Source organism: Mercurialis annua, linkage group LG5, assembly GCF_937616625.2.
Source record: "Mercurialis annua linkage group LG5, ddMerAnnu1.2, whole genome shotgun sequence".
Classification (NCBI taxonomy): Eukaryota; Viridiplantae; Streptophyta; class Magnoliopsida; order Malpighiales; family Euphorbiaceae; genus Mercurialis; species Mercurialis annua.
The window spans coordinates 55209405-55224213 of NC_065574.1; the positions used below are offsets into that span (position 1 = coordinate 55209405).

The 14809-nt window shown below is 33.2% G+C and overlaps 2 protein-coding genes across 3 annotated transcripts; one reads left to right on the top strand and one right to left on the bottom strand.

Moving 5' to 3' along the window:
• Window positions 1–225: 225 nt before the first annotated feature.
• Window positions 226–2474, bottom strand: LOC126682675 (protein RGF1 INDUCIBLE TRANSCRIPTION FACTOR 1-like). Its single transcript, XM_050378423.1, has 4 exons — window positions 2263–2474; window positions 1945–2142; window positions 1397–1612; window positions 226–932 (listed from the first exon to the last, which is right to left on the bottom strand). Exons 1-4 carry the CDS (start codon window positions 2263–2265, stop codon window positions 660–662), a joined length of 690 nt encoding a protein of 229 aa, XP_050234380.1. The 5' UTR covers window positions 2266–2474; the 3' UTR covers window positions 226–659.
• A 5243-nt stretch (window positions 2475–7717) lies between these two features.
• LOC126682116 (alternative NAD(P)H-ubiquinone oxidoreductase C1, chloroplastic/mitochondrial) lies at window positions 7718–14475 on the top strand. Of its 2 annotated transcripts, none has more exons than XM_050377682.2 (11): window positions 7718–7904; window positions 7991–8190; window positions 8709–8804; window positions 10159–10225; window positions 10335–10518; window positions 11239–11332; window positions 11434–11646; window positions 12142–12546; window positions 12684–12760; window positions 13584–13687; window positions 14036–14475. In XM_050377682.2, exons 1-11 carry the CDS (start codon window positions 7862–7864, stop codon window positions 14173–14175), a joined length of 1623 nt encoding a protein of 540 aa, XP_050233639.1. In that variant the 5' UTR covers window positions 7718–7861; the 3' UTR covers window positions 14176–14475. The 2 variants fall into 2 exon arrangements, with proteins under 2 accessions (XP_050233639.1, XP_050233640.1); XM_050377683.2 differs by having other exon boundaries at window positions 8712–8804.
• Window positions 14476–14809: the final 334 nt, after the last annotated feature.

Sequence of the window (14809 nt, forward strand, 5' to 3'; positions counted from 1 at the left end):
ACACTTTCCTCAACTCAATCAAATTTTAAAATTATATTACAACTAAAATAGAACTATTTACCTTAAATTAATTATTATCATTTTCTTTATCTTTTTCAATTTGAACTAATAAAAATGCCAGAAGTTTATTTAACTTTTTACATAGGACCTGAAAATTTTCTAAAAAACTATTTTGCTTTTAGTTTTAGATGCAATCTTTACTAAATAATTGTACCAAAGAAAGAATTAACTAGGAAACATATTACCATATCATTTACACAAATATCATCATAGTACATTTTCTTCACCTTGCTAAAGAAAATCCCACCAACATAGCATATTTACATTTTATTTTATTATTAGTAAAGCCCCTCAAACATACTAAACCAAAACTTATGTATAATCACTCTAAATAAAATTAAAAAAACACCCTATTTCTGTACTTTTACATTATTAATGCAAAGGATGCATAATCTCACTTCTTTTCTCCAACTTTGCCATATCTATTCTGTTTGATGCTTCTTTGTACACAATACTAGTAGAGACAACTAAACCTCCCATACTGAGGGTCCAGCATTGGGTTAGTCAACACTAAAACATAAGGGTATATTGGGGATATATATATATATAACTAACTATCATCAATTGGTGGTGATTTTGCATCATTGGGACATAATCTACTAGTAATATTCTATGATTAATCCTCCCATCGGAGCTCGATGAGGTATTCCCTTTCTTCGCTTGGCAGTTCGGAACGTAAGTGAAGTCGGAGGAGGAGTTGATGGAGAAAAGCTTTGCAGTTTATTGTTTTCGTCGTTGTTCTGCAGGATGTGATTGTGGTTCTTGTTCTCGTATCGGTTTTTATGGCTGCTACTGCTGTCGGATTCCTCCGAATCCGACATCATTGCTATCCGGTGCTTCTTCCTCTGGAAATTCTTTGATATCCCAACAACCTGATATGCATAACAGTGACTATTAGCTACAAAAACTATTAAGATTATGTTATCGGTACATATGAACAACAAAAATGTCCTTGAATGCTTAAGAGTTAAGACTACATTATATTTATGATCCAAAAAGACAACAGAAAAACATCTACTAATCCAACCTTGGGCAACAAGAAATGAGGCACATCACATTATAAATTGAATTTTCAATAGTCATTACATTGTACCTACTAATAGAAGTCAAACTTGCTTTAACCACACATATGAATCACACGCAAAAGTTGAACTTTCCACACTTGCAGAACAAGAAAACGAGAAAACACACACAACAGGGTCTAACCCGAACACAAAAATCAACAACGGTCTAATCCGAACACAGAAATCAACAATGGTCTAATCCGAATGTCCAACATTGTTTCAACAGCAATATCAACTAATAGTAATGGGAACATTTTGATAATAAGTATTACCTTGCATCCAATGGAGCAAAACCGGAAGGAATCGAGGAGGCTGCGCTCGCAGACCTCGCAAGTGTTGGTGACACCTTTACCAAGCTTAGACTGAGGCCTTTCATTCAAGAAAACAACCCTAGCACTGTTGATCACATAAGTTTGGACACCAGAGATATCCAAAACCTTCTGTACCTCAGAAACCCTTATCACATCATGGTATGAGGATCTCCTAATCTGTCAAACACAATAACAAACAATAGTTTACAAAACATGTCCATTTCATGAATTCTCTTTAACCACCACAAAACATAAATTAAAACCAAAAAACAAGAAATTTGTACATTTATTTATTGCCACTCATTAAAATCAGTTTTACTCAAAATGGAATAAAATCTAATCAGTACATTGATTCTGAATAGAATATAAAGGTTGAAAATATATAGGACACTACAAAATGACAATGAAATTGAATTAAAACAAAAAAAAACAAATAGTAAATAACATTTAAAAAAAACAAATGAGTTTAAAATAAAGGCAATGATTGAACTAATGAGCAATTAAAATACCTGAATAGCTTGATGGTCCTTATGATAGGGAAGACAAAGAGAACAAAACGCACCATTTTTGCAATCTAAACAATACATATTGCATTCAGTCTTGTGAGAATGAGCATGTAAATTGCATTGAACAAAAAACCTCTCTTTTAACAGAGGCTTCAACCACGGCGGCCACCGGTTCTCCTCTTCATCAGGGCCCCCAGCACCCTAAAAAACCAAGTAAAAAACAATCAAAAAACAATGAAAAAACATAACCCATTGGTGAAAACAACAAAAAAACAGAGGCCCAGATTAAAAAATCAGCTAAAAATCACATTTTGAACATACCATGATTCTTCTATTTCTTGGTTTAAGAGTGGATTCTTGATTATCGATCGCCAGCTTGAATGAGTAGAGCAAAAAAAACAGAGTGCTATGTTTTAGTTTTTGAAGCGTGGAGTGTTTTTTTTAGTGAGAGAAGGTGAATGAAAATTTGTAGAGAGAGAAAGAAGAGGCGGCTAGGGAAACAAAAGAAAATGGAGAAATAATAAGAGGGTTGGGTTGGTTCGTTCTTATCTTCAAAAAGTCTATAACCTAACATTTTATTTATTATTTTATTTTATTATTTGTAATATAATAATTAAAAGATACGTCAAGTGCAAGGAACCCACCTCCTTCTTTCCTTTTTATTAATTTTTCCTTTCATTTTCATTGCATTTCCCATACCTCACTTTGCTTCTTTGGTCTTATCGTAATTTATTTAAATTTATTTATTGCCACTCATTATTTGGGGTTTAGTATTTTTTATTTGATTATTGGGATTTTTAATTTGAATAGTGAATTTGGAATATTATAATATTATATTCATGTTTTATGGAGTAATAGATATGGGTGCATTTCTTTGTTGTGGATAGACATTAGACATTATATGTCATATTCTTTTATTATTTTTTAATTTATTAAATATTGAGGTGTGTGTTCTTGCTATTTGTATCTTGTCATCATCACTAATTTTGTTTTATATTTGTTAATGCCAAAATTCTTGTGATAGTGTTTGAGGAAAATATTTCCATACCCAAATTTTTAAACTTATAAATGGATTATATATGGATTGGTGCTTTAACCGGTTCGATTTGAAAAGATGAACAAAATTTGATTAAATTAAATTAAAACATCATTTTACAGGTTAAAAAACTCAGACGAGATTGTTATTCTCTTAAATTAACCAACCGCTGGGGTTGGGGATAGAAAAGTACAGAATTTTAAAGTTGTTTTTGTTAATTGATTTGAGTTGTCGAGAATACAAATCCAAAACTAGCTATATGTACAAATTCTATAATAGAAAATCTAATATAGTGAAACACAAATATAAAAAAAACCTATTCTAATGAGATATAATCTTTTATTTAGATAAATATTAAGCTTAATAAATAAGATAAAAATAAAGGAAGAATTAATGGCTTTTGAACTCAAAAATTTGAATTAGCCCATATAAGCTCTTTTTGGGCCAGTGCAGATCCGATGAACTTTCCAATATACCTTGGATTTGTTTGAGTTGTTTTGACTTTCTCGAAATCATGATTTGAGAGTTCTATATCTTTTATAAGTTGTTTTTAGGTGTTTTGGGTGTGGCTTGGGCTTTCGGAACGGTGCCGAAGTTGAAGTTAAATTTCGCGTTTTTTCTTCCTTGGCAGAAAAAGTTAGCGGTCGCCAACTTTAGTTAGCGATCGCTAACTACTTCGCGGTCGTGAACTATATTTTATGGTCGCCAACTAACGTTGTTCAGTTCGCCGTTTTTCTATAAATACCACCTTAACTCGACCTTAATCATTTTTAACATTTCTAAAAACCCTATTCCGACTATCAATCTCAGATTATCATCTCCTATTGATTTCTTAGTCAATTGTAGGCTGATTTGGTTTGATTGATTTCTGGGTTTTATTGTTCTTAGTCTAATCAAGAGGTATGTGGTTGTAATCCCTTATTATGATTGAGTAGAGATTGCTAGGTTGTTGTTTGTATCAATACCTTAGGTGATTTGACTTGTAATTGTTGTTTTGCTTTGATTTACAAATCTGTAATTATTCAATCGATGTTGTATTTGATCTTAAATATTGTCTATACATTGGGTGGATTGAATTGGTCGTTTTAATTGAAAGGTTTATCAAATGGTGATGTTCAAAATCTGGAAATAATTTTATGTGTAACTCACAATATGGATGGCTAATAAAAGAAAAAGAATGTTTACTTGATTAATTTTAATATGAACAAAGGATCAATTCACCTCCTCAATTTGGCACAAAATATTAAATGAGTCATTCTCGCGGCTTTTGATACAAACAGACCAAAAACTTGCGTTTTCATATCAAATCAGCCTCTCTTACTCAAAAACACTCTAAAAAATGAGATTGCTAATTATACTAATTAATCATAATTAACCATAATTAAAACCTTAATTAAATTTAATTAAAATAAATTATTCTAATTAAACACCTAAAAATAATCAACCGGAAACCGTCGCTACGTGGACTCCCGCCCAAACTACGCCGCCATAATGAACTTCCGTTGGAAATCGCTCCTCAGACGAGGAGTTGTTGCTCCTTGGGAGCAGCATTGCTCGTCCAACATGGAGGAGCAGCAACGTCCTCGTCGGAGGAGATGCTGTGGAGGAGCAGCAAGGAGCAACAACTCCTTGTTCCAATGAGGAGCTACTGCTCCTCGCTTGAGGAGGTGGAAGTGGAAGGTGGTTGGAAGGAACCAAGAAAAGGGGAGGAAAGAACAAAATGGGAAAAGAAAGAAGAAGAAGAAGAAGAAGAAGAAGAAGAAGGAAAAAAAGAGAGAAAAAAATCCTCTTTTTTTATTATAAAATGAATTAATTTTTAAATTTTTAAAAATTAAAGATATAATTGAAAATTAAAAATTATTAAGAATTAATTTGAAAAATAAATAAAATGTTAAAGGTGTTTTGAAATTTTTTATTTTTTTTTACGGAAAATGAATCTCACTTGCTTGGTTGAGAGTGTGGAGGGATTTTTTGATACGAAAACACAAATTTTGGATCTCTTTATATCAAAAGCCACGAGATTGACTGATCTGACATTTTATGCCAAGTTGAGGGGGCGATTTGATCCTTTGTTCATTTTAATATAAAGATATTTAAATAATGACATGATATAATAAATTTCACATTTTTATTATGTTTAAATTATATTATCATCTTTTTTATATTTTTCATTGTTAAAGAAAATTATAGTGTAGTATTAAATGACATTCGCATAATCAGATCGTCGTACACTGTTACCGGTGTTTTTAAATAGTTTACACTCGGATTTTATGGTGTACATGCAGGTTTACGGTCAAAGTAAACATGCTCGAATCATATTTAGTTCCTCTCTATCACTATAAATTTCTTTAGTTTTTTATTAAATTAGTTTTCAATTTAATTTATGTCAAGCATAACACTTTTTTTCACTGAATCAATATAAAACCATAACAATTATCAATAAAAGCGATAAAATAGTGTTTATTATTTCTGGTTAAAGTATCATCAAGTTCACAAGACTCTATTTTAGTTAGTACATTTATTTAGATAGTACACTTTTATTTTTATTTTCTAAATTTTGAAATATATTTTGAAATTATCCAAAAATAATAATTATCACTAGATATTACTACCAAGGATCGTTGAAATTGACTATGCTAAGAGTCGAATTTAACTATGAAGCCCGGGTCACGGCACACCAGAAATGACCAACAATTTGCTATCTCATTGGATTTTTGTTGGGTGCGTGTAGAATTTTGAATGTTTCATTTTCACAATTTGGATTGCTAAGCGTGTGGTTGACTCTCAAGTCTGAAATGCTACGGAGTTTGTTTCATTTCCACTAGCAATTATTGAGTCTTCATTGTGGGTCCGATTGTGAACTGCTTTATGGCCGGCCGACTGGTTCATCTCTTCATTATGGAGCTTTGGTCATTATAACTTGACTTTAACAAAACATTCATAACTTGACTCTATTCTCATTCTCTTTTCAAATTAAATCATTTGTTTTCCCTTATTTGTCTATCCACAATGTTGTGTTTGGCTAATATTCATTTTAGTTATATAAAAAATGGATTTTCCACCTGCTAAATTAGGAAATGTCTTTTCTATCGATTAGACAACTTTACACGCTAAAAGGTGATATAATCATGCATCGATTCCAAAAGATCGGATTCGATTGACATAACAAAACTCTTGTACTTGACTTATCGATTGTATTTCATTTACGAGATATATCTAGTATATCTCATTTTAATCATACATGCAGTTCATAAGATAATGGTGGCGGAAATAAACAAGTCTGTAAAATTAGTAAATGGAAAACGATAAAGCATGTGAGATATACACATGACTCGATCCGTATTAACATATGAGCATGTAGCATGCACTCTTAAATAAGCATTTGATCCTTGGATTTCTATCATGTAGCATACAAAGGTGGGTCATAATCATTTTGCATGCATGAAAGCTAAACCATATGTATATGTGATATCGATTTTGATTAAGTCATCTGAGTTTGAGTTCAAACAAACCCAAAATTGCTTCCAGAAGATGCTGGTCTTTGGCAGGCTTGGGCTTCAGGTGTGTTCGGTTTGGCAGATTACAAAACATGGCCTTTAAGTCTGAAATACATTGATTCTAGCCCATTACAGCACAAAATAAGATTCTACAACTAATTACAAAATCATGCCCTCAAACCGAACCCAATTCCGAGTTCAAACGAGTCTGAAAACACAAAAACACAATGTGGATCGAACTTGGAATAACTGGAGAGTTCTGGGAGCAGGAACCCGGCGCCGAACTAGGCAGCCCCAAAGCCAAAATGAAGAGGCGGCGTCGCCAAAGAAATAAAGCAGAAGGTAAAAGAAAATCTTTCAAGTTATTTAAAAAGGGTAATGTCATAAAAATTCACCAACGTTACATGTTTTATCAATTTAGTCACACCTTTTAAAACGTGTCATAAAAATACACCAACTTTCATTTTTTTTTTCAAATTCATACACGGTACTGAGGTGGCACTCATTCATTGTTGTAATTTGCTGAGATGAAGGTCATTTTTTAACCAATGAATGAATGCCACATCAACACTGTGTATGAATTTGAAGAAAAAAAGTTGGTGTATATTTATGACAAGTTTTAAAAGGTTAATAAATTGAGAAAAGGTGTAAGAGTAATGAATTTTTATAACATTAACGCTATTTAAAAAGAAAACATAAGCTTTTTATATTATTTTTTTAGCCTTTTCAAGCCTTTAATGTTTTTAGGCTTAACCCAACCTCACTTTTTATTTATTTGACCCTTTTATAATTGAATTGCGCAATGATATAGTCCTTAAAAGTAGACTAGGGACGAAATAAACAAAAATGAAACTTTCAAAAGTATTAAATAAATAACAAACTTATAAAGAATTTAGACGAAAACAAAAGTACAAGAACTAAATAAACAAAAAAAATAAAAATTACAGGCACTAACTAAAAAAGCAAAATAAATTAGGGATCAAGTAAACAATAAGTGAAAAGTATAAAAACCTTTGGATGAGTTGTTCCATGTCTTTAAATAGTGCAAATAAATCCCACGCTTAGAAAGAACACCACATAAATAACTAAAACCGTGAGGAGTTAGTGTCCAATATATAAATTAAAGGGGTTTAAATGACACCTTCAAAATATTTGAAAAGCTTTTTTGCACTATTTAAAAACATGAAGAGTTTAAACGAGCCAAAAGATTTTATTTAGCCCAAAAAAATCCAAGAAGAATAGCCTTACGTCGCTAAGTAAAAAAGTGACGACTAGTTTTCGACCACGCCGCTCTGCCATTGCCACACAAGAAAATCTCCTAAAACTTACCTTCATTCACAGTCTCTCTGTAATCAGCTAACCAAACCAGTAAAATCTTGCATCTCTAATGGCGGCTTTATCATCTATAGCAACGCTCGTACCTTTCAATAGTACGTCTCTATTATCTCTATTCATGTCACTCTTACTCTTTATCTTCACAATTTTGGTATTTCTTGTCTGTGTTTATCTTAATTAGGGATTACAAATGGTGCAAAGCGGCCTTATAAGTTAATTCCGGTCTCCGCAAAGTATGGCGTCCGTTCTCCGTCGTTTTCAAGGAGAGGATTTAGAATATTTAGTTCGGCTGCTGCTGAAGTTGGTGGAAATGGAGGTGTTTCTCAGATATCTCAACTTGAAACACCACCGCGGATTTATAAATGGCCTGATAATAATAAGGTTATTGCTTAATCTATTATACTTTTACATGTAATTACCGGTTAGTTAATCTTGAGATATTCGAACTATCTCTTTTTAATATATGTGGCAATCGAATTTTGCTAGTTTTATCTTGAAATGCATAGCTTCAAAATGTTTTTAGACCAAGTTATGTATATATGACAAAAAGTTTAGGTGAAGATACATAAATTTCGACTAGCATCTAAGTATTTTTGGTTGGAAAACCTCCCATTGAAAAGAAATATTAAAAATTTGATAACCAAAATGGAAAAAAAAAAATTGGCCTCCACATTGAATAATAAAACAATAGTTTGGGAACCTCATGATCAACTGCCTTGTAATTATCGTTTTTAATTTATTTTGGAGTTTATTCTATTGTATGTGGCCCTTTAATGGTTCGTTTGTCCATGGTTTCATTACTGTTGGAATTAACAGAAGACGCTCACTATGTTTGAACTTTGAATAGAATGTGATTTTACTAAGAAAAGAAATTTTGGTATTTTGGTATTTTGGTACAGCAGCCGAGGGTGTGTATCCTAGGTGGTGGATTTGGAGGCTTATATACTGCATTAAGACTTGAATCACTTGTATGGGCTGATGACAAGAAACCGCAGGTACATTGTCGTAAAATGTGCTGTTTCTGTGTGCCTTAACAAAAATGTATATTAAGCCTGTTGATTTCTAGCTTCTTCCATGTATGTTATTGCATTATCATTATTTAAATTCTTTTTCTATGGAGTAAGTTTCGTATTGGATGTTGCATATATGGTGCAAGATTGTGATATTGTTTGTCATATTTCAAAGTTCCAACCAATTTCTGCAATCATTAGGGATTTTTGTTTTGGAGCTAGCTTTTTGCTTCCTGAAATTATGAGTAATATGTTGCGGGAAAGCTTATGATGTTCATGTCCATCTTTTTCGAATTATGAGCCTGAGAATTAAATAGCTGCTTAATATTTGGTGATTTTTACAATGCTCTTTAGTTTCTCAGTTTAATTAATTGAATTTGTCCATCCTAAAGTCGCCAGAATTCTCTTCAATGTCTGCTTCTAGGTGTAGATGCCCTTTCACTCTAAGATGAAAATGACTATAGCTCAAAAAGCTAATTTATTGCTATATTGTTAGTAGAATCTTCTATGCGTTCCATGCAACTAGGTTGTGCCTGTTAATGTTCTGTCTGTATCATTGATTTTAATTTGTAATTTGTCATATTTAAGAAGTTCATTTATGTCGCTGGCTTTGGCTTCCATAAAAAGGAAAGGCAAAGAGATAAGGTGACAACTATAAACATAATTAGGAGAGTGATAAGATAATGGAAGTACGAACGTGATATGGACATGGATATCAAGACAAGCATTCAAATGATTCAAAAGGCGATTCCTTCTAACTGGTGTCTGATTAAATTCAAAAATGCAGTCATTTGAATGCCTGTCCTGATATCCATATTCATATCAACGTGCCACAAAGATCAATCATTGACAAAGAAAGGTTTCTGTTAAGAGAATGCTCTCAATTCTATTGTAAACAACAGTCATTCATTCTACTTAGATGCTATACAATAAGAGATCTTCCATATTTGTAGGCCAAAGACGAAATGTAAAAGAACGGCTAAAGATTCTTTTAGCATCCTAAAATATGCTCTCGAAATGCCATCTATACTTGGCTCCATAACTATACATACAGTTATAACAAAACATAGGTATATATGCATTAATTACATTTAATCTTGTAAACTCATCCATGATGTGTAAGTCCTACAGTAAAACTCACAAAGCACTTTAAACCAATTGCAAACACTTGAAATTCAAATAAACACTCAAAAACTTATGAAAAATAAGCGACCCCTTCTTAGGATCATATCACCTTGCTTGTGAACCAGTAAAAGTACTAATTTATACTAGAGGTGCTTCTCAGTTGTGTCCTTGAAAGTGATTCTATGTTTATTAAAACCTTTGATTTTGCAACCAGGTTCTTCTTGTTGACCAGTCTGAACGTTTTGTTTTCAAACCGATGCTATATGAGCTGCTATCTGGAGGTATGGTGTTATTTGGAAGCTAGCAAGTGTATCTTTTTTCTGATGATATTCTGACTTGAATGGTGCTACTGAACCATAATTTATTACTTCTGTTGCATGTCTGTTGCAGAAGTGGATGCATGGGAAATTGCTCCCAGGTTCTCGGATTTGCTCGCAAACACTGGCGTGTTATTTTTGCAAGACAAAGTGAGACTTCTGCAGCCTTCTGATCATTTAGGCACAAATGGATCATCAGGATCTAGTTCTGGGGGAACTGTTCTGCTGGCAAGTGGCCTTCTTGTTGAGTATGACTGGTATTCAAGCTTCACTGCTTTACTATATATATCTATGGGTTTACATTGTTATTTAACATTCTGATGATACCCTATTGGATTGGATGTGGTTCCTCCTCTTCACCCCCTCTTTTTAATTTTGTATTTTAACACCCAAAGGATATTTCTGTAGTTTTCATCTTTGCTAGAATAACATTATTTAGGAGTTTTTATTCGTTTAGAATTTTCCTCGTTACTATTAGTTTAATATTCCTAGTTTAGAATTACTGCTTCTAGTAGTACTGGATTTTCTTTTGATTCAATACATACTATTTCTACTTTTTTATTCAGAGAGATTTGGAGAACAATAAAATTTTAGGGTTATGCTACTTTAAATTGTATTGATTTAATTCGCAACCTTAGGTGCTAGTCCTTTGGACTCTCTTGAAACTGTAATTACCTAAATCCTTCTAGGTGTAATTCTTAAAAGATTTCTTTCATATCTCTTAACTTCTGGACCTGAAATTCTAAATTTAAAGTTAGCCTCTGCTGTTTTGCTACGAAAAAATACATAGAATAGAGCTCTCATATCTGTCCTGCATCATTTTGTGATTATATAAAAGTGCAAAGTCCATTAACATAATAAAATCATTGTCAATATTTTATATGCTCACTTGATTTTCTTATTAGTTTTACTTGTTTATTACTTTTATGCAAATTTAGAATCCCAAGCTGATGTTACATTTTATCATGGGCAGCTAGGTTGGTTCTTGCTTTGGGAGCTGAAAGTAAACTTGATGTCATACCTGGAGCAGCAGAATTTGCATTTCCATTTTCTACCCTGGAGGATGCATGTGTAAGAGCTAAAGCTGATATCTTGTTCTATATGAAGACCAGATTCTTTTTCTGGAAGGTACAATTTAGTGCCACTTTTCATGTTTCTAATTTTTGATGCAGAAGGTTCAATATAAACTCAATGCCCTTGAGAGAAGAAACTTTGGCAAAGACTCCCTGATTCGTGTGGCTGTTGTGGGTTGTGGTTACTCTGGAGTTGAGTTAGCTGCAACTATATCAGAAAGATTAAAGGATAGAGGGGTAGTCCAAGCAATTAACACAGAAACCAATATTTGCCCAACTGCACCTCTTGGCAATAGGGAAGCTGCCCTTAAGGTAAAAACTGTAGCTTTCTTAGGTCGAAATTCTTTTCTTGAATTAATGTACAGTTTTCCAGATGACACTCTTGTTTTTCTTTTCTCTATTCTTCTTCCAAGGAGAATTGAGTTTCTGACTACTCTTTGTTTTTTATTGAACTTGACTCGCAGCTATTGTATAATTTATTATGTCAGTACAAGCATTCTGTAATATATTGAATCCATCATGCAGTATATTAACTTATCTTTATTTTCCTTGGGTTGCTGTCTCTCATTTTGCCCCTAATGTTGCTGCCATGTTTTACAATAATGGCAATTATGCATGTTATTATTATCCCAATTTGTCTGGATTATATAGTTCATAAATAGTATTAGTAAAAGTGTAGAGTCTATGCGTTGTTCCTCGAGATCTGTGCAGATATCTGCATTTTCCATGATCCTCCAGACAGTTATTTACCTTGAGCAAAATATTTTTGTATCCTAAAATAATCTTTTATTTTCCTGTTGGATCCAGGTTCTGTCATCCAGGAAAGTCCAGCTTTTCTTAGGTTATTATGTTCGCTGCATACGCACAGTGAATGATCTCGAAACTTCAGCGATGCCAGCAGAGCTTGGTGCAAATCAGAACATTGTACCAGAACAAAGTTCTGAGAAATATCTTTTGGAACTTCAACCTGCTGAAAGGGGATCACAAAGTCAAATTCTTGAAGCAGATCTAGTATTATGGACTGTCGGATCTAAACCTCTGATATCTCAATTGGAATCTGGACATAAGCCTCAGGACCTTTCCTTAAATGGTCGAGGACAAGCAGAGACAGATGAAACACTACGTGTTAAGGGCCATCCACGGATATTCGCACTTGGTGACTCTTCTGCTCTTAGGGACCCAAGTGGAAGGGTTCTTCCTGCAACTGCTCAGGTATGTTTTTTCTCAATGCAATTACTATTTCCGTTCCTTTTAAAAAAAAATCAGAGAGGCGTCCTTTTGAAATGGTAATCAATACATTCTTCTGGTCCCATTGCTGTTCGTGCTGACTTGCTTCCGCATTTCCTCAGGTTGCTTTTCAGCAAGCAGATTTTGCGGGTTGGAATATTTGGGCTGCAATCAATGACCGACCATTGTTGCCGTTTAGGTTGGAGATGTTCATACTTTTGAGTTTACTATTTCTTAAATATGCTTCCGTGGAAGTTTGGACATCTTTTAGGGGAATCAATTCTAATTTTTTATTTTGTTTTTGGATTTATTTTATTACCTTTACCAAGATTTTGTTTCATTTCAAACCTGGTTTTGAAAAAGCAGATTCTCTCTCTCGTATTCTTAATTAAGCAAAGCTAATTTGTAGAAGCTATGCCAAACTGGTCTATCGCTGTTTGATTCATATTCTTGCCAATGTGGGCCTAGCTTGGATGGGTAAGGCACCTCTAAGTGCATTGAGAGGTTGTGGGTTCAAACCCCTTCTCCGTAACTAACAACTAACAATTGAGACTCTAAGAGTCGATTACCATCTTTGACAAAAAAAAATAAAATTACATTCTTTATCCTAGATGTTTTATGCATTCATTCAGTTTCTGTTAAATTTACTAAAAACACAAAAGCACTCGACATCTTCTTTAGAAATGTATTTTATTGCTAATTTTCTTTGCGTTGTTTGGCAAGAGCTCATAAAGATCTTTCTGCATACAATTTAGGATCAAACCTTATTCTTTATTTCTATCTCTTATAAGTTTATCATTTAACAATCTTGTACTAATTATAGGTTGATATTTCAACTTTTCAGGCATGTTATTTTGCTTTATTAGAGAATTGGCAACCCTTTAATTTCTTTATGCTCTCGCTTTCCTTTAGTCATTGGAGAGTAGTTATAATCGTAATCACCCAGTGTAACATTGGAAATTTTTACTGTAGATTACCCTGTATAGAAACATTGGTTACATAATCTGTATATTGATTTGCAGGTTTCAGAATCTGGGTGAGATGATGACTCTGGGTCGAAATGATGGTGCTATTTCCCCGAGTTTCATAGAGGGACTAACCTTAGAGGGTCCTATTGGTCATGCTGGTAATTTCCTCTGCCAACTTTCCTGAATGCCTCTATGCTAAAGGGTCTGCAAAAATGGAACCAAACTGAATAATCTAACCGGACCAACAAATTCGGTTTAAATTTGATTTGAACTTTAAATCATTTTGATTTATTGGTTTGGTTTGGTTTAGAAAGTTAAAAAATAACCCAGTTTTACTACAAACCAAATGAAAAAACCAAAATGAATTGAAAAACCAACTAAACCAATTTGTTTGGTTTGAAATATTTTGAGTTCTTATAAATTGAAAAAAATAAAAATTATTATGTTGGAATTGTATGCACATCCCTGCTCTGAAATACCTGTCTCATTGGTTCTCATTATTGCAGCCAGGAAATTGGCATACTTGATTAGATTACCAACAGACGAACACCGAATTAAAGTCGGGATCAGCTGGCTTACAAAGTCAACTATAGAGTCGGTTGCAACGATACAAAGCACCCTAGCTAAGGCTCTTTTAGGGTCATAGGTGCGCATGTTTGATTCTCATTAGCCTTAAAAATTGCTAGTTGTAAAACTTCTCAACCAAGTGGCATATCACATTCCTTACAATAATTATTCTAATCTCGAGATGCCATTGAAAATGGTAAATTGTTGGTTTTTGTTAGTAATTTCTTGAGCAGATACCTGAGGGAAATTCATGAGCTATGTATTGCATCTGGCTATTAAGTAGCAAATTGTGATCACAGTGCACAAAGTTCTGTGCTCTACGAAGTGAAAGAGGTTCTATATCTATCTATTTCATAGGGTGGACCTCTGATTTGCAGCATCCTGTTGTTGTCCCGTGTAATACATTGTGTGGGTTTTGAATTATGTAGATACATCGGGTAGTACCACCAATGTCTTGAGCATTTCGGCTGAAGTGTAATTGAATGAATCGAAACATTGCCTAGTTCGAGCTTGATTTGATATTAAAATCTAAAGCTTGAAACTTGATTCGACTCGAACTCGGCCGGATTTTATTTTAGGAGCAATACTTAAATAAGCTCGACTTGATTCCAATGTATAAATATTTAAAAATTAAATTTTAATATATAAATAAAAATATTATTATAAATATATATATGGTTATAAAGGATCAAAAAAGTGAATTAAATAAAGCT